The sequence below is a fragment of the Arvicola amphibius genome, chromosome 8, assembly GCF_903992535.2.
Source record: "Arvicola amphibius chromosome 8, mArvAmp1.2, whole genome shotgun sequence".
Lineage (NCBI taxonomy): Eukaryota > Metazoa > Chordata > Mammalia > Rodentia > Cricetidae > Arvicola > Arvicola amphibius.
The window spans coordinates 16,096,942-16,117,145 of NC_052054.1; the positions used below are offsets into that span (position 1 = coordinate 16,096,942).

The following is a 20,204-nucleotide window of genomic DNA, read 5'->3' on the forward strand; positions in this document are numbered from 1 at the left end:
CATCAACACCACCACTATTCACCACAACAACCACCATCATCACCACCACCACCATCATCACCACCACCACCATCATCACCACCACCACTATTACCACCACCATCATCATCATCACCATCACCGCAGCCACCACCACCTTTATTTTGTTCTGAATTCCCCAAAATACATCTGCCAAAGCCCTTCCCAGAGCTTCATTTTTGTGCCTTTGTTGAACACGAGAGACCAGGGTCATGTATCTTTAAGGACATTGATAGGAAAATGATCAGCTAGCTCCCCGTGATGCTGTTTATTTGAGGGCCCCTCATTCCACTCCCGTGGAACCTTGGCTTTCTTCATCCTCTCTAGTGGCTACAGACTGGAACAGCCACACTGGGGACCTTCCTCCTTCCCCACCTCCCCTGTGTGGGGCTAGGAGGGACCCTACAAAGACGACAAGGTCCTTTTTGCACCTCAGTTTTACTCAGCAGAGCAGATGAAAACAACATCAAAGAAAATTTTAAGCTTCATTTCCAGACCTTAGAAAAAAGGTAGCGCATGTGTGTGTGTGGTTATTTATACTGTGACAACCGAGTATTTATTATTCTGATATTTGAAACTCAGAGAAACTTTGTCCAATGCAACAATAAGATGTACATCAATTGGTTCCCATTCCCACCCATGAGATTCTACGAAAACCACAATAGCATTGAAAGAAACCTCACTTCAGTAAAACCCTAGGGGCACACGCTGGTCACAGGGAGGGAGGAAAGTGCATGTAGAGAAAACCGGAGCTGTGTAGATGTTGAGAGTGGCTCGATACTTCAAAGGACCTCAAGGCTAAAGCTGTTGGTTCCTGTAAGTCTAATTCTGTTTCAGAGCAAAGAAAGGCCATCTTCCCCACACGAGGGGGCACCAGCTTTCTCTCATTAACAGCCTAGCTGAGGTGCAAAGAAGAAAAGGAGGAATAGCGGGGAGAAAAGAACAAAATGAAAAGGAAATTTGGGGGAGGAGAAAGAGGAGGAAGACGCCACGGTAGTGACACTAAGAAACCAGTAGACTAGCTGGATGGAGAACTACCCAAACAACAAAAATAAAGACATGGACACCAGGGTGCTGGGAGCGCCAATGTGCGGGGGGGTGATTGACTAGCTCTGGCAGGAACAGTTGGACACTTGTCACCAGGGAAGTCCCAAAGAATACTGCTGTTTCCTGAAGAACAGGCAAGCGTGTTTCATGAGAGCAGAGGGAAGGAAAGGCTGTGTGGTGAGCAGTTTCTCTGAAAAGCTGGAACTTCTCTGTGCTGGTTGCCAACTCCTTCTGTGCAAACACCTTCACCATGGGCAATTTTAAGCTACAACCAATTGAAATATTTGGTTCAAAATTCCAGAATATTTAAGCCATAGGTTCCACATGCTAGTATAAACCAGCTCCGACACACCCCATGCAGCTCATTGTACAGATAACTGCCAGCAAGGTCATGGCACAGAGACCATGTGTTAGTGATTTTAATAGTTATTAATTCAAGATTGAATTTCCATGAAGCCCAATAGCAGACTAGGTCTCAATAGCACATTCATAGTCTCAAAGCCACTAGAAAGGAAAGGGCCAAAAGACCACGTGATTGGTAACATTTAAATTATAAATCATTGTATAGGTAACCCTTGGAACTATAACAAACTTTCAAATGTGACTTCTCTACATGAATTTTTTAGGTAAATAAAAATAATCGCCTCCAATTTTGTAGAGGAGTTAAGGAGTGCAGACTTTTTGACTTCTTGCCCCGTGTTCACTAAAACAGTTCATCAAAAACACTACTAACTGGACAGAAAGTTCTAGAGAGTGCGGAAAGATTTCATCAGATGAGAAGTACCTTTCTTGTTCACCAGTGTGCAGAGGAGTCCTGACTCAGAGAGCAAGAGAAGCCAGCAGACCCAGAGCGAGGAAGCAAGTGTCATCCCAGCACGGGGCGACTGATTATATTGTCACCATGATCTGGTCCAGAGCTTTCCGCTTGAGGTCAGGCACTATGGCCTCTCTGCTGGGGTACCCCACAGGAAGCAACACCAGCAGCTTCTCATGTGAGGGACGGCCCAGGAGCAGCCTCAGTCGAGGACCGCAGTTGAGGGGCGTGGTCGTGACTGTCACTAGCCCTGCATTCTGAAACAAGAGAGAACAAACAAGCACTTTAATGTCAGGCAAAACACAACTCTTTCTCCAGCCCAGGGCCGTTCTCATCTTTTCTACTCTTGCTCATTTGTCATTTCTCGCTAAAGTTGGGTGGCAAAGAGGCTGGTAGCTTAGGTAATGCCTTGTGAACCTTGCCAGTGCTCCCCCGCCTGCCGCCTCTTTAGACAAGCAGCAGGAAACACCTGGAAGAATAACATCTTATTTTCTGATGATGAGTGAGCAATAGTAATGACTGTTTTATGGAAGTGACTTTGAAGATTGCAACTCTCAGCAGGACGGTGGTGGTGGCACACCTTTAATCCCAGCACTCAGGAGGCAGAGGCAGGCAGATCTCTGTGAGTTCGAGGCTGCCCTGGTCTACAGGGTGAGTTTCAGGACAGCTAGGGTTACACAGAGAAACCCTGTCTCAAAAAAAGAGAGAAAGAGAGAGACAGAGAGAGAGAGGGAGACAAGAGAGAGGGAGACGAGAGAAAGAGAGAGAGAGAGAGAGAGAGAGAGAGAGAGAGAGAGAGAGAGAGAGAGAGAGAGAGAGAATGTAACTATCCTCAAAGAATGGCAAAGATAAGCTTAGGATCTGGTCTGTGGTCTGTGCCTTGTGTCTGACCATAACAGCAACAGCAGTCCAACAACACTGTCCACAGTCTAAGTCCACTGTAGTTTTCCGGACAGATGTTCTTTACACAATTCCAGTTACCCATCTGATGATAATTTGTTACTAATAGCCATAATAGTAACATCTGAACCCACATATTTATAAGGATCTGGAGTGAATTACTACAGGGTCTCCTGAGGTCTGGTACACATCGTCACATGTCTTCATCCACAAGAGGCATGCAATGCCTAGGGAGATCGCTCCATCAGTGAAGTACTTGCCTTGCAGGCCTGAGGACCTGGGTCCAACCTCACAGAACCCATAACTCATAAAATAATAAAACCCGGGGCTGGTGACACATGCTGGGGAAGCACAGTCAGACGTATCCGTACACACATATGATCCCCTCTGGGCCTCTTCCTAGGTGTACCCACGCTTCCTCAGTCACCTGGCCACCTTGAAGCCTGACCCAGAGGAAGGCCAGGAGCTGCCTCTGGCTTCCTGCATGGCCATCCCATCCCATCCCATCAAGGCACTGTGTTAGGGATCAGGTTCCAGAAACACTTTTCTCTCCTTCCCCAGCCATAAACTGCCTTGGAGTTCTGGGAAACTAGAAAGCAACAAGCTCTACAGGAACACTAGTTTGGCTAACCCTTTCCAGAGGCCAGGGGCACTGTGGGGAGGGGGCTGGCACCAGGCTTACCCCTGTTTCTCCCCAAACCTAAACCAACTACAATGCTCTATGGTCTGACACTGTCCCAAGACACCTTTATTTATCTGCCTACAGGAGGAAAAGCCAAAGCCAGGCTCCTCGGGGGGTGGTTTGAGAAGCAGCAACAGCCAAATGTTTAAGGTGTCAGACGCAAGTCACGTCTTTCTGGGAGATGCCGAGGAACCTCATCTGTATAAAACTGAACCTCTGTCAAAGCAGGACCACTCTCTCTTGCAATATTGTTCATTGCATTAATTTGTGTGTTTAGCAGCTCTCCCGCTTCCCTCCCCTGAACCCCAAGTCTCCATCAGATCAACTGTTAATACTCTGTCTAATCCTAGAGTTTCCCAAAGATGGCACAGGGTTTGAGAGGCAGAACTCAGTCCTGCCCCGTTTCACATTTGCTTTGCTCTGTGACCTCTGCAGAAAAGTTGAAGCATGTGACTGTCTTCCTGAGGCAATGCAGAATAGGGAACCTCTCAAGGAAGGAGCGGAGAGCCTGTTGGCTGCTTAATCATCACACCAGCCTAGAAAGGAGCAGTGTGCGCTGAGCGGGGGTGTATCTCTGAGATGTTCCGGCTCTGCTTTCTGCTCCTGTGACTGCTCAGAGCCCTGAGCTCCATGCTATTTATGGAAGAGAGGAAACACCGCTTTTCCGACCCTGAGATATTACAAGTGAATTTCCAGGGACAAAATCAACTTGCAGAATCGTGATGCCCACTAATCCAGGTTTCCAGGGTTTGCTGTCAATCACATTAACCTTTTCTAGGAACTCAACTTTAGATAAACAATTCCCAAATGACCCCTGATTGGAAACTTGCCTGAAACTTCCTGCTAAAGCAGTGGTTCTCAACTGTGGGTCATGACCCATAAAGACCTCTGGAAACACAGATATTTACATTATGATTCGTAGCAGTAGCAAAATCACATGGAGTAACAACAACATAATTTTATGGTTGGCAATCATCATGGTATGTGGATCTGTGTTAAAGGGGCACAGCGTTAGGAACAGCGAGAACCGCTGGCTAAACCCACTCTTGGTCCCCAGTCTTCCTGGTCTACCTTGGGCCTGCAGGTAGGCAACATACCTGCAGTGCAGCCAGCAAGATGCCACAGGCAATGGAGACGCTGATCTCATTGTAGTAATGGACCTTTTTCTTTCCATTTGCAGCAAATCCATGGACTTGTTTGAAAATGAGAATCAGAACCGGGGCGGTGTCCAGGTACTCCTTAATCCAATTGGTTCTGGAGGGATGGCATAGAGAGAATATTCAGGAGAATATTTACTCAAATTTGGGTTTTTTCTCTCCTTTTTAAAAAACTACCCTAGATTATCTATATATTTACTTATCTTTTCTATTTAAAGCAAAAAAGACTGGATTTTTAACTCTTTTCCACATTCATCTTTTTTTCTATAAGGTTAATGAAGTTGGAAAGCAAACTAGTGTATGTGCCCAGCATTGCAAAGCTTGTGAAAGATTGAAAGAGGCAAAGGTCCTACAGCCTGGCGTCACCAAGCTGATACTCAGCAAAATGAGGCCTGCCGGGCGGTACTAAAGAACCAGATAACAAGGGCCTCCAAGTATTCCAAGTCAAGTGTTGATTTGGAAAAGAACACAGGAAGCCACAGAAACGGACTTCAGTTGTTCAGTGAAGCTGAGGAAGGAGAGTTGGAGAAAGTGCCCCAGGAGGAATAAATGGATGATCGTGGCCAATAAAGAGAGAGGGTGTGGGTAGGCCAGAAGACTTCCCGGAGCCCGAAGGATGGAGGGCTTGCCAGGCCATGGGTGGGCTGGTAGGTGCCTGTAGATTTTGTAAGGTCTTGGCCCTCATTTGGTAGGTGAGGGAGGGTTTACCCTGCATTGTTGACCAGAGCAACTTGTGATCGGATCCATTTCAGTAACGTGGATTGTGTGAGTGTGAACAATGTCACTAAGAGTGGCACTGAAGAACCGAGTACAAAGCCACCCTTGATGGAGGGGAACTATAGGCCTGTCTGGGGCCATGCCCCAGGCAGGAGGGTAGTCAAAGGAGGGCCAGGATGGGGAGACCCGAAGGACAAGGAAAGGGTTCCAGGACACGGAAAGGAGCAAGTGGGGGAGAAAGCAGTGGTGGCAAGGGGAATTAGCAGATGACAGAAGAAGGAGGAGCCCTCACTGGGGAAAGAGGCAGTGGCTTCTGAGAGAGCCAATGGATATCAATGATAGCTTGAAAATTTTGCTCCTCAACTCCAAACATATCTTCCTAGATTCCATTACTCTGGCCCTCTACATCGGTGCTGAAACTTCATTCTAGAAGAGATGTCGAAAAGAGAGCTAACTGCTTCCTGTTCCCCATGGGCTATTATGTGCAACTAATTATCAAGAGGTGGTCCCTATTCATTTTATGGTTCATCCTATTGTGTATCACCATTTTAAAACACTCCAGAAGCTTATATTCCTCTGCTGATCTCAAGCCAACGCTCTCAAGGATCTTCTGACCCATTCTGCCAGCTTAGCCCATTGTTAGTACTTTCCCACCTCACAGAGACGGAGAACATTCATTGTTTAGATCAACTCTGGAGCCAGGGTAGCTGGCTGCATTCTCTCTGCCACTTCCTCGTGTGTGAAACCTGCTCCTGTGTTCCTATCTCGCGTGTTCATCGTGGGGATGAAGTGAGTTAATGTGGAAAGTGGCTTGTACTAATATACAAGCATCACAATTTGAAATCTCAGAAATGCCGATATAAAAGAATCCCTTTTAGTCATTGTCTGGACTCCCTGGATTTCCAGCATTCAGCCATCACCAATGATGCATGCTGCTGCCTGCAGGCCATGAACAGGCCAGCAGCTGCTCTCCATCCTGCACCAAGGGAGATGAGCACCCCCAGGAGGCTGTGCTGTGACCCAGGCTGCATTCTGCTATGTAATTTGTACTATGCTTTTGACATTTTCATGATTTAAGATTCTGATCATATTCATAATGATCAAAATTAACGTTAAAATATTTATTTTTATGTTATGGGTATGAGTGCTTTGTATTCATGTAAGTTTGTATGTATGCCTGTGCATACCTGGTGCCCAGAGAAGCCAAAAGAAGACACTGGATCCCCTGGCACCAGAGTTACAGACCACTGTGAGTTGCCATGTGAGTGCCGGGAATCAAACTCAGGTCCTCTGTAAGAGCAGCAAGTGCTCTTAATCACCTAATCCTTTTTCCAGATCTGATTAAAATTTAAAAGTGTATAAAATGTGTGTAGACTAGAGAGGTAAATGATACACATTTTTTTAAAGATTTGAGGATGATTATGAGCTGGTTTGTTGTTGTTTTTACTTTTTGAGTCTCTGTTCTTTTGGGGGGCCACCACCGAGCTCCCAAACAAATAACACAAGGAGCCTTATTTTTACCTTATGAATGCCTGGCCTTAGCTTGGCTTGTTCAGCTAACTTTTCTTAGCTTATCCTGTCTTCCTTTGGCCTCTGGGCTTTTACCTTTCTCTATATCTTTTCTTTCCTTCTTATTTCATGTCTGGCTGTGTGGCTGGATGGTTAGTCCCTTTATTCCTTGCTCCTCGATCTCTTCCCAGATTTCTCCAATTTATTCTCTCTTCCTGCCAGCTTCACCTATCCTTTCTCCTGCTTAGCTATTGGCCATTCAGCTCTTTATTAGACCAGTCAGGTGTTTCAGACAGGCACAGTAACACAGCTTCACAGAGTTAAACAAATGCAACATAAAAGAACGCAACACATCTTTGCATCGTTAAAACAAATGCTCCCCAGAATAAACACATGTAACACATCTTAAAATAATATTCTACAACACGGTTAAGCAGCTCACCGATATTCTAAGGCAAGTTGATCACTCAAACATATTTTTCATTTACTTTATGTACCTTATCAACTGATATTTTTTGTTTAGTCTTGGTTAATTCAATTTTTTTTTTGTTTTTCGAGACAGGGTTTCCCTGTAGTTTCTAGAGCCTGTCCTGGATCTAGCTCTTGTAGACCAGGCTGGCCTCGAACTCAGAGATCCGCCTGCCTCTGCCTCCCGAGTGCTGGGATTAAAGGCGTGCGCCACCACCGCCCGGCGGTTAATTCAATTTTATACTAATTCTTTAAGACATATGAGAGCAAATAGAAAGCTGCAAGAGCAAGGACCCCTGAAAGGAGAGTTGGCAAATTCAGGTCTGTGTAGAGGTCTTCCCCAAACCTGGGATGGTAGGTTTTTAAGGTCAGTTGGACCCACGTTACATGTTGAAAATACCAGCTATAGGCTTCAAAGACAGCTGAAAAGAGTGACTGGGCGTTGTCCACTTGCCTTCCAGCGTGTATGCCTGTGACAACTATGTATGCGGTGTGTGTCTGTGTGTGAGGTGTGTACTGGTCACATGCCCATGTGCCCATGTGGGGGTAGAGGAGGCCATCCAACATTCTGCTCTATTGCTCGTCATCTTATTCCCCCGGAGACAGTCTCTCTCACTGAAGCTAGGACTAGGCTGGCAGCCAAGAAGTCACAGTAATCCTCCTGTCTCTACCCCACCCACATAACAATGAAGTGACAGGTGTGCTCCGTCATTTCTAGCTTTTTAAGAACATTGTTTATATTATCATTTAAATTATGTGTGCATGCGTGTGTGTGTGTGTGTGTGTGTGTGTGTGTGTGTACTTAGTGCAGGTATAAAAAAGCCAGCGGTGTCAGATGCCCTGGAGTTAGAGATAAGGTAGTTGTGAGTCCCTGATTTGGTTGCTGAAAATTGGGTGCAGGTCCTCCGGAAGAGCAGTACGTGCCTTCAATCTCTGCGCCATCGCTCCAGCCAACACTCCCATAACATGAGCGCTAGGGCTGCAAACCCAGGACCTCAGGCTTGCCAGGTAAGTGCTCCTACCTCTGAGCCACCTGCCCAGCTCCCATTGGCACCCATCATTTTAACTCCGACGTCTTCCATCGCCTTATATGCACTACTATGATTCTGTACACAAGAGGCTTTTAAATGAGGATAGTGAGAGACTTTTCAACCTGGGCTCCTTGGAACACCTGGAGGGGTGTGTGTGTGTGTGTGTGTGTGTGTGTGTGTGTATCTGTGTCTGTGCAAGTGTGTCCCTATGTATATATTGTTGGCTAAGTGACCCTGTATCTGAATTGTATTCTCCAGAGGTACTTGATTTGATTATGGATTTGTAAACAAGAAAGCCTATAGACTCAGATGAAAAGTAAGCATAGTGAAAATTCTGGGTGGTGGCGGCTGTTTTAGATACATGGAAGGTGTATGTAAGGACAACGGGCGCAGAGGAGAGGACAATTCTGTGTCGGTGACGGGAAGCCAGAGGGGTGGCAGTTTCCGAAGTATCCAGCTAGTTTAGTATTTCACTAAATGCAGACCTCAAATTGACTTTTACTCAGCCACTTCTCCCAGGAATAGACAGTAAGGATTATAGCTTCACTGTTAATACCCCACATCTATCTGAGAGCATGGTATGAAGTTATGTTCTCCATAACACATGAGTTCTGATACAATATAAACATCCTAGAGAAAATTGTCCCCTTAGGATAACAGGGCCGAGAGGTCTAGGTCTTCTGGCCCTTGCTCGCGCTCCTGGGCTAGAAGTCCCACCTTGTCTCCAAGCTTGTGATCCCACCGTTCTTCCCGATCCCGTCACTGTGGAGTGTGAGACGGGTGATAAATAACCTGTCGCAGAAGGCCCACCTCAGGGAGACAGAGGTATTAGGCCTCTCTGAGCTCCGAGAGCTAAGCACTTGGCTTGCCTCCTTTAGAACCTTCTGAGAGGTGAAAGCCAGTACCTGCCCACCTTGACCCCCATCACCCTATTTCCTCTCTGTTTTCTTTTGCAAGGAGGAACCCACATTCCCTTTTGAATACAACCCATGTCTATTTGATGGCACAGATCTATTAAGCTTGTCCCTAATTAAAACAAAACTCGATTTTCTTCATTCAAGATCTTAAAAAGCATGTCGCAATAATATGTTCCAGACTGGCAGAAAGTGAAGTGATTCGAAAGTTTTAGCCAAGAAGTGATTATTTCTGGGCTGGAGAGATGACTGAGCAGTTAAGAGCACTTTCTGCTGTTCCAGGGGACCCGTGTTCAGGTTCCAGCAACCACACCAGGCGGCTGTTAAGCGCCTATAACTCCAGCTCCAGGGGATCCAATACCTCTGACTTCTATGGGAACCTGCACATACATACCCACCCCTGACATACACAAGCATAATCATAATTTAAAATATAAAATCAATCTGTAAACATTTTAAAAATAATAAAAAGCAGCAACGATTTGGGTCAGCGCCTTTGCAGAAGCCAGTTCTGGTTTTTCACAAGCACTTCAAAAATAAAGCGAGAAACAAAACAGAACAGGAACAGGGCGAGACTTGACCCATGCAGCCTGCACGCATGGGTTCAACTATCACACACCGAGCCATATTAACATGAGCAGTTAATACAGCATCAAAATAAGATAATAAAAATAACGTTGAATCCCACAAACCCAGGACCTACGGTGGTAATTTCGTCCTTTAAGAGTTAAAGACAAGCCTCCCTAGCTCATCAGCTCTGTACCTCAGTTTCTTCAGGTCTGTGACCCACCGGTCTCCCATCCTCCTCATGTAGTTCATCTCTTCCTCCTCCTCGATGATCTCTCGGATCTGATGCTTCACATCTGGGTCCTTCACCACCACGAAGGTCCAGGGCTCTGTGTGGGCCCCACTTGGAGCTGTTCCTGTTGCCCATCACATTAAAATCAATGTAAGACTGAAGAGGAGCGGAAGCCTGCTCGTTAAGAGGAAGCACACTAGTAGGTGTTGTGGTGATGTGTGCCTGGAACCCCATCCAGCACTCAGGAGGCTGAGGCAGGAGGATCACAGGCACAAGTAAGGACGGTACGAAAAAGCTCTAGAGCAGTGGTTCTTGCAGGGGTCCACCTATCAGGTGTCCTGCGTGTTGGACATTGACATTTCGATTTGCAACAGTAGCAAAACTGCAGTTATGAATAGCAGAGAAAATAATGTTATGGTTGGGGGGCACCACAACATGAAGAATTGTGTTAAAGGGTGACAGCTTTAGGAAGGTTGAGAAGCACTGCCATAGAAGGAGGAAGAAGAGAAGAGAAATTGACCTTAATTTAAACACACCACACACACACACACACACACTCACAGGGTTGGGGTAATGATTGCTGCCACTTAGGTTAAGGGTACAACTATCCAAGGCATTTGTATTCTTAGCTGAAACAAAATGTTCTTGACGTATTTGGAATTAGAGATGGACCTCAGTGGGTATGTGACAAGCTCCACCCAGGAGCTTAAATGTGGCTTAGACAGAGTACGGCCACAGCAAGGACAGTCACAGAAGAGTGTGGAGCAACATAGTTCCTAGCTTTTCCCTCAGAGGAGACAGGAGTTTACATTTCAGTGAACTGATCTTGCTTCAGTTCACTTTCAGATCCACATGAGGAAACCTTGCTATTTTGTTAGCTCAACCAAATACTGTATCTGAATGACACAAAGGTTGTTTCCTGGAAGATAAACATGTAAATGTGAATTGACTGTAGAGGAGGGGCCTGTTTCAACGAGGGGGAGAGACATTTCTCCTGCACTGTGCACTAACCTATTCAGAGTATTTAGTTTTAAACGGAAATTCATACAAAGTATTGACTTCGTAAGTTGTAAACTGTCATCACATCTTTTCCACACTTACACACATACACACACACACACACACACACACACACACACACAAAGAGTCAAAATGTAGCAAGTAAAAAATCATTGGCTATCACAGCATGGGGGAGCTGATGTTCTCCAAGCCCTAGCACGCAAATTACCAACCTGCTGCCCTGATGACGTTCTCAATGACCTCCATTGGGACTTGCTCGCTGCTGATGAACCTGACAGAGCGTCTCTTATTGAGGAGTTCGTAGAACCACTGGGATCTCGTCTTCATTTCCTGCTCTGGGTACCGGGTGTGAGAGAACGGGATGTGCTCCACACTCTCCTCCGACTCCTGCCATTCATCAGCATCTGCGAGTAGGAGACAGAAGCACAGCAAGTTCAGCTACCTCCCTGGTCACAAGGTCACTGTAGGGAAGGGAATGAAGTTCCAGGAGAGTCTATGCAGTTATATGATGTCAAAATAGCCAACCAAAGTTTGTAAGAAGGACGATAAAGATCTGTAGAAGTTTCAGCACTAATCATGATCATCCTTCAAATTCTAGGCCTGTTAAAAATCAAAGTAAAGGAGAGTTTTGCCTACAAAAAAAATAACAAATGGAAGTTTCTGTTAAATGGTAGAGTAGGTTATTTGATGCAATCTCCTATTCAGGTTACCAAATAAGGTAGTTTTGTCTTTGCAAAGCATTAGGCTGACAACATAGACATTCCAAAGCCAAAAATAAAGGGAAAATAGGAACTTAGAGAGATGAGTGCAGAGGCCTGTTTTTCCTGCTTGTGTCTGCCAATCCCTACAAGTCCAGTTTCCGGTTTCTGATCCTCAGGCAGGAAGGACAACCAAAATCAAGGCCCACACCACACACACAGTCAGAAGTTGAATCAGATCCTCAGGTTACATTCCTTGGGAAAGTGTGGATTACAAACAAGTCATCTTTCAGGAGCCTGTGACATTTTTGGTGTGTCCTTCCTCTAACTTAGCGTTTCTTCTTGAAAGCACCCCAGTTGTCTAGCAGATGCAAATGACAATATATAAAGAATTTTATAAAAAATCTCAATAATTCAACAATGCAATCCTGCACACAGGGGAACAGAATATCTTAAGTAAAAATTAGTAAACTCAGTGTTCAACAAAGACAGGTGTCTCGGTGCTCTAAGAACTCACAGGCTGAAAAGAGCAAACAGCTAGGACACCATGCTTGGAAAAGGAAACAGGATAGGCTTATATGAATCTCTACAGTATTACTGAAGGAAGAAAAAAGTTAACATAGCAGAGATGAAAAACAGAACTTCTGAAAAATGATAGAATTATTTAGATTAAATTGTCTGAATAAAAGAGAAGTGGATAGTAAGTCAGAAAAAAAATCTAGAGCAAAGAGCAAAAGAAAGAAAACACAGAAGAAAGAGCAAGGAAAACCAGAGCTAGTTTACTTAGGACCCTGAAGAAAAGCAAAGAAATGAATTTCAGTTATAGTGGCTTCGGTAGGGTAGCGAGGAGGTTGTAAAGCAAACAGGTAAGAGAGAATACTGAAAGGCCGGCCTACAAAGAGTACTTAAAGGCCTTTAGGGTCCAATCCCACAGTCACACATGGTGGGAGGAGAGAGCCTGCTCCTCAGCTTGTCTTCTGAGTTACATAGGTGTACACATGCAGACAAAATCAGTAGCAAGACTACAGTTATAAATTTAACTTTGTGGTTGAGGGCTCACTATAACATGAGGGACTATATTAAAGGGTCGCAGCATTAGGAACGCTGAGAACCACTGAGCTGGGAGGAAGTAAGTGTGATGGAGAGTTGTCACGTGTACCTAGCTATCAACCATCACATGTACTTAGCTATCAATCATTGTATATACCTTGCTATCAATCAGTTCTAAACAACCCGGAGTGTTGCCAGGTGTCTATATACACTTTCTATAACAGAGACACATTCCAACCATGTAATTCTGAAAACCTTGTGGTGAGGAAGCCATAGAGGAGCAGATGCAAGGAATGCTCCCTTGATTGCTTGAATGACATTACCAACCCTTAAGGCCCAGTCCTCTTTGCATAAGCTATAGGCAGCCAGGAGAATAGGTGGCTTCCAAGGTCAAGGTAGCTCTCCTGATGTACCACCATGAAGCAAGGAGCTGCGTGAGGCTTCCCAGCGCTGGCCGTTGACTCTGATCAAGACAAAGAGACCTCATCACGTTGCAATGGGGCTGTCCTGAGTAACTTTCCTGTGCACTGTGGGTCACATCCTGCATTCTCCTCTGGGGCAGAATATCCCCTGTCTGTCTGGGGAATGGGGACAGAGACAGCACAGAGGGTCCAGCCTATGAGCTCAGCAATCTCCTGCAGAGACCACAGTGGAACTAACAGGCACCTCTGAAAACAAACAGTGCCACTTCTTTCTGCTCTTGAACTCCTGACTGCTTCCAGGAATGTAGCCTGGGAAGGGAAGAAAAAAAACCTCTGAAATTCTGTTTTCATGCCTCCTTTGTTTGAGGCTTCTCCATGGGAGTGGCTACCCAGCAAACAGCTCTATGCCTGGATCCTGGAGACAGATTGCCAGAGTCCTACCAGCCTAGGTGGGTGGTACCCTACTAGAGCCGTAGTCTGCTGTGATGGGGGATATGGTAATGCTTACCTCATTGTCGTACCATGAAGATGAAGTGGCCCACTCCAGCACCAGCTGGCTTTATTCTGCTATGCGAGAGTGCTGTGGTCCCCGAGTCTCTTTGTCCATGCCTCTTCCTTTCTACCATACATCTCTTCACCATATTCCTCTCACCTTTGGGTGTCTCCCAAGCTCTGCCTTCAGCCTTGTCTCCCACAGGACCCACTTGGTGAAGTCATTTGTTCCTCACGCTCTGAGCGCCACCTTAAACTAGTGCCATTCTGACCAGAATCTCTTACCTAACAGCACAACTATCTTAAATCCAGCACATCTTTGTTGGGGCAGCTGGCCCAATCCCTGCGTTCAGGGGCGTGGCTGCTCCAGCGGGGTAGCGATGCCCCTTAAATAGGATTGGGGAGCCGGAAGGTGCCCCGTTCGTTTGCCCCGCGCTCACCTTCGGCTCCGCTGGACCCTTGGTTCTGTAAGTTCCCTTATCTCCCTTTGTATTAAAATTGAATAATTATAAAAGGACTATTTTTGGTTATTTCCAATCTTCGCCGCATCATCTGGCCCCCAGAGGCTGGACACATTTTTCCTAGACGAAATGTTACCCTGGGTATTCTACCATCATTTGCTTTCACAGGAACCCCTGGGAAGAAAAGTCGCCCCTATGTCAGCTGGAAGCAATCTTGGATGACGACGCCCCCCCTCCCAACAAAGTTTACCCTCAGATTTAGGGACACTAATTGGTGGCTGGCATAGGGTGGTCGGGTTGTGGAAGGCTTTATATGGACTCAGGGGTATAAATTAAGTGTATATCTATATGTAAAAAAAAAAAAGGGGGGGGAGGGATTAACTGGTGATCTGAAGGAATAATTGATTTTTGTGAGTTGTTGTTTTTCTTCCTTTTTTTTTCTTTAAAAAAAAAAAACAAAAACAAAACAAAACAAAACTATATGAGTGTTGATTCTTGTATATTGATATGTTGAACATTGTATGAGAGTATGATACTACCTCTGTTTGAAACAATTGTTATATTGACATTGTTTACCATATTGCACTGTACATTTCTACCTCAGATATTATTTATGTAAGGACCCTGTTTACATTTGGAAATCATTGTCTTCATTTTTTGCACAGTCGTCTATTCTATTAGTCATACAGTTACATAAGTGTTGAGAATTATATGTTGGTCATATTTATATTTAGGACAATCAGGTTTTTTAGACACATAGAGGTTGTATTTAGTATAGATAGCATAATCTTCAACCTCTTTGAAGAACTGTAGAACATGGCCTTTAATCTAACCTACAGTTTTGTATTTATGAGACACAATCACTCCTGGCAACAATGCTCTACTCCCGAGAGAACGTTGAGCACCAAAGACACTCCACTGGGAGTTTGTCTTCTACTTGGCAGAACTGGCCTTGGGGCAAAGAAAAGCCCATACCTCCATTACTGACTAAAGTACAAAATATCCATAAGTGGATAAAACAGAATTGTCTTATCTTGCCAAGACAGGATAGGATAGTTCTACTAAAGGTTCCTTGCCATTGTATAATGGTATGTCAGGTTTTTTTCAGGCCTCAGCCAAAGTTGGTTGCCTCAACATTGCTATCAAGACTTCGTGTGGTTGCCCAGGTAGTCAATTGTCTCTGTCTTCTGTTGCACATTTTGGAAGTTTCTCGTTTGTGCTTCCTGGTTGCTTTGGTAATTTTACTCTCCTTCTCAGATCTTTGATGGGGTTGAAGATTAGATAATGGTAGCTACCTTCTAGATTATTTAGACTTCTCAAAGTAGAGTGATTAGAAAAATTCTTCGTTATATACTTCTCGCCTGATATTGTTTACTTTTTGTAATTTTATATGATCAGTTCCCATTGTATATAGTTGTATTTGGTTTCTGAATCTGTCTTATTTAGACAAAAAAGGGGAGATGTTGGGGCAGCTGGCCCAATCCCTGCGTTCAGGGGCGTGGCTGCTCCAGCGGGGTAGCGATGCCCCTTAAATAGGATTGGGGAGCCGGAAGGTGCCCCGTTCGTTTGCCCCGCGCTCACCTTCGGCTCCGCTGGACCCTTGGTTCTGTAAGTTCCCTTATCTCCCTTTGTATTAAAATTGAATAATTATAAAAGGACTATTTTTGGTTATTTCCAATCTTCGCCGCATCACATCTTTATATTGCCCCCTAAACTGGATCCTTCATCTCTTGTCCAGCACAGCCTTAACCATCCCCTCTGTCTTCTGTGACATCTAAAACATGATGCTCTTCACTGTAACTCAGCATCCAAGGCCCTTCCACCACACCACCATTCTCAATGAAAGCTTAGAACAGGCATCTGTGTTAAGGGAAGTGCTTCCCAAGTGGGACCAGACAGTCCCCTGTTTACATTGTCCCATTTAGAAGGTTTTAACTTTACCATCTCACAAAAAACACCCATAGAATCTGTCCTGTAGCTCGCTTTCAGTGGCGCATTGGACAAGCCTCATGAGACTCTGTGTTTGATTGCAAAGAAGAGGCTGTATTAGATGGTTTGCCTCGTGCTAAGCTCACTGCACATGCTCACTGACTAAGCAGTCACATTTGCCTGGCTAGGTGTATCAAGTGCATTTTCAATCCACAATAGTCTTGCCAGGCTTCTCAGGACATAACACCATTGCACATCAATGCATGTCTGTGTAGCTGGTACTCTGAGTAGGGTGTCCTTCAGGATATGACACTAAGAGAGAGTTCTCTTGAGAAACTCTCTGACTTGATTCTAACGCATGCACATGCACATTTGTGTGCATGCATGCATACACACACACACACACACACACACACACACACACACATCAGGCAGCCTCTGGGAAGTGAAGACTCACTGAAAATTAAACAGCTTCTTATTCCAAAAAGAATCTGTTTCTCACACCCAGCTCAGGCAACATGTCCCAAATGGACTGTGGAATAACCCTTTTGTACACTGTTAAGATGTGCTACTTTCATTGTTAACAAAGAGCCAATAAGCCAATAGCTAGCCAGGAGGAGATGAGACGGGAGAGCCAAATGAGAGGATTCTGGGAAGAAGAAAGGTAGAGTCAGGAGGGGTCTTGAGGAGACAAGGCTCTAAGCAAGATGAAAATACCATGCTGATAAAAAGTACCACCATGTAGTAGAGGGTAGAAATATGTGTTAGTTTAAGTTGCAAGAGCGGTTAACAATAAGCCTAAGCTATTGATTGAGCATTTATAAGTAATATTAAGCCTCTATGTGGTTAATTTTGGAGCTGGCTAGCAGGACAGGAAACTTGGGCTACACAAATGCAGACTGCTCAAGACTCTTGTGAGAGCCCCCTTCCCTCTCTGACTCTTTGAGCTCTTCTCTCTAGGGCCAGCCATAGCCATCTCTCTTTTCCCCACCTTCATACCTGCACATCTCCCCATCTCCTTGGAATCTCTCCTAAGCATTAGACCCTAGGTATAGGTTTTCCGTTTCTCCTCTGACACACCCCTCCCCTGCTGTTCACACCTGTTAGCCCTTGTGGTCAGCTTTGTCCTTTCCCGAAGCCCCAACAGGCCCCCAAGCCTTCCCGAAACACCTGGTCCTAGTTCCCCAGTGCTTGTCACTAGCCTTCTTTAATTTCATTCCCTAAACTGGACATTTATCTTGCTAAGCACAGAGGCTGCTCCTCTTGTCTCTAACCCACAGGCCTGGCACGAGAAAAACTAGCTAACCCCTAGACGTGCCACTTTCTCAGTTCCACCATTTCTAATCAAAACCTAGCCACACTCACTGCCACCCTATACAATAGCCCCCCACTCTGCCCCGAGAAAGAGACTGTGTTTGCCAGAGGAGGATCTGAGAGCTGGGAGAGACCCATGCCTCCATGGCTTAGAACTGATTAGGGGCTGGTACCGGCAAATGACCTGAAACAGGACCCGTGTTTGTCACACATTATTCTGCTTTCACGGGAGTAATGGTTTGACCACGTGATTTGCTTTCCACAGCCCTGGCATCGGTTTACACATCATAAGGACACACAGGGGGAAGACCAGTCCTGCAATGGTTTGTTACCTTCTTCCACTTGAAGGAGCTCTGTGCTGTCTTTCAAGTCTTCATCCGTCCAGGGGCGAGCTTGAGCCTCCTTCTTACTCTCTGGGCTCCTATCGGCGTTTTTAAAGACCCACACAATCAAGATGCAGACAACCGCTAGCACCGGAGTGAGGAGAAACATGGTCTGTAGTCTGACCCGGAAGGTCAGCACACTCCCACAATGGCATTTATACAAACAGAGATGGAAGCAGAGAATGCTGGGAGTAGAAGCAAGAAGAGGGAAGTATGCCAGGAAAGGAGCAAAGTACATACTCTCCAACTCTGTGACGACTTTGCAGAGGCGCAAAGATCACAGTCTTGTGCATGCAGGTTTGGTCCTGCTCCAATGCATGCATTTCTCAAACTTGTGCAATTGCTCAATCTATTCTCAGATGTTAATCACCATGGGGTACGTTAAGCGCTATAATCTGCTAGATCTTCCTGGCAGTGGTTAGAAAGGTATTTGACCTTTCTCCTATTTAACTTTTCTCTGAGAGTGTCTCCAATCTGCCAGAAGCTAGGAAGTGCCAGAGCTCACTTTTAAAAGAACAGATTTATAAATATAGATTCTGATGTCCTGAAAGATGTCTAGAAAGAGACTGTAAAAGTGCATTTTCAGCTTCATGTGTAAGAGGCACGACCCTGAGATTGTATTTGTTTTCATTAGTACCCATGCCAACATATGCAACAGAAAAGAAAGGCTCCTGTTTTATGTTAGAGGAAAAAAATTTAATCTAGAAAAAGTGATGCAAAAAGCCAAAAATGACTCTATCTAAATTTGAAATGTTTGGGGGCCTTTTTTGTTTGTTTTGTTTTTATGTTTTTGTTTTGGTCTTAGTTTTTATCTTTGCCCACGTCTTTGCTGTTCAGGCTGCCATAACAGAAATATCATCGACTGGGTGACTTAAATAACAAACCGTGCGTCTTACTGCTCTAGAGATTTGGAAGTCCAAGCCACAGGTGCCAGCCAGCACACTTGCTTCTTCCTGGCTTGTGTATGGCTGAATTCTCCCCTTGTCCTTTGAGCAGGGAGAAGGCGGGGAGAGAGGCGACTGCTCCACACTGAAAGCTTACTGTGTGGTTCCTGCATGCTCCACACACTAAATCACAGATGCTTCACAAAGTCCTCGTGAGATAGATCCCACTATTGCCCCCATTTTCACTCAAAAGAATGAGGCTCAATTAGGTCAAATAACATGCAGACGGCCAATAGAAGGTAAGTGGACCATAAATAGTCCCTGTCTATTCGCCAAAAAAAAGTCCACATTGTATACTTCTGCAGAGTGGACTAGAACTCTTAGTTCAGGGCCTGCAGTACTCAACCTGCCTGGGTCAGGGTGGGAAGTTGGAGACAGCTGTTGTGGAATATTAATTTTACTCGGCAAAGATGTGCTACATTTGTTTCTGCTGCCTTTGTTAACTGTGTAAAGTATGTTACATTTGTCTATGCTGTATCTGTTTATGCCAAGCATTTGTTTCACTTTGCCTGCCTGATGGGTCTAATAAAAAGCTGAACACTCAATAGCTGGGAAGTAGAGGAGTAGGTGGGGCTGGCGGACAGAGAGAATAAATAGGAGAGAGAAGAAGGAAGAATGAAGAGAACTAGGGAGAAAGGGAGGGACAAGCCCAAGGCCAGAAGCCAGACAGCCACCAGACAGCCAGACATGGAACAGAACATACAGAAAGAAAGAAAAGTAAAAGAACCCAAGGCAAAATGTAGATGAAGAGAAACAAGTTAAAAGAGCTAGTGGGACAAGTGTAAGATAAGGCTGAACATTCATAACTAACATTAAGTCTCCGTGTCATGATTGGGGAGCTGGTCGATGGTCCAAGAGAAAGCCTGCTGCAGACACGGGTTTTCTAGGTTAGTATAGGAGGCCCTGGTAACTGACTACCCTGATGCATGCTCCTCTGGTGTCACAGAAAAGGTTTAAAATATGCACAGCCAAGGGGCAAGAAGCTTGGCAGCTTTATCAGCAGGAGCCTGGGCAGAGCAGAATAGAAATCAGTCAAGGCAGAAAATGGCCTCCAGAGGGAAGAAACTGGAACTCTAGAGTTTGGAACTCATATACCTTCCTGCCCCAGGACACCTGTAGGTCTCAGGGAAGTGGGAGTGGGGAGTGGGGGTCTGCCCCCACTATCCATCCCTTGTCCTGTGAATTCTTTGAATTCTCTTCTGAGCTGGGCCCAGCCCTCTAAATCCAATGCCTTCTCAGTAGCCAGGCTTCCAGCTTATAATAGTGCCAGAACAGGACAAAGCTTCAGGTCACCTCTGTATCACACACTCACACTGGAATAATGGGACTTCCCTAGAGGAACAGAGCCTGTGGAAATGGGTCAAAGGGCACCATGTGGCTAATCTGGGGGAGGCCCAGATGGGCCCTCTTAGTGGTTCTCAACCTTCCTAATGCT

The 20,204-nt window shown here is 45.3% G+C and overlaps 1 protein-coding gene across 2 annotated transcripts; it reads right to left on the reverse strand.

Annotated features, from left to right (window-relative positions):
* Window positions 1-537: 537 nt before the first annotated feature.
* Window positions 538-17,975, reverse strand: Iyd (iodotyrosine deiodinase). 2 transcript variants are annotated; one of them, XM_038340303.2, is made up of 5 exons: window positions 17,775-17,975; window positions 11,289-11,480; window positions 10,021-10,180; window positions 4,559-4,715; window positions 538-2,136 (listed from the first exon to the last, which is right to left on the reverse strand). In XM_038340303.2, the coding sequence occupies exons 1-5, from the start codon at window positions 17,932-17,934 to the stop codon at window positions 1,954-1,956; spliced, it is 852 nt and encodes a 283-aa protein (XP_038196231.1). In that variant the 5' UTR covers window positions 17,935-17,975; the 3' UTR covers window positions 538-1,953. The 2 variants fall into 2 exon arrangements, with proteins under 2 accessions (XP_038196231.1, XP_038196232.1); XM_038340304.2 differs by lacking the exon at window positions 17,775-17,975 and adding an exon at window positions 13,152-13,490.
* Window positions 17,976-20,204: the final 2,229 nt, after the last annotated feature.

Bases quoted from the DNA above. Each gene is read 5' to 3' on its own strand.
- Iyd (XM_038340303.2), bottom strand. From the start codon at position 17,934: ATGTTTCTCCTCACTCCGGTGCTAGCGGTTGTCTGCATCTTGATTGTG. The intron at 11,481-17,774 runs GTAACAAACCAT...TCCTACTCGCAG, and splicing joins GCTCCTTCAAGTGGAAGAAG to ATGCTGATGAATGGCAGGAG. The intron at 10,181-11,288 runs GTTGGTAATTTG...GATGGGCAACAG, and splicing joins GAACGTCATCAGGGCAGCAG to GAACAGCTCCAAGTGGGGCC.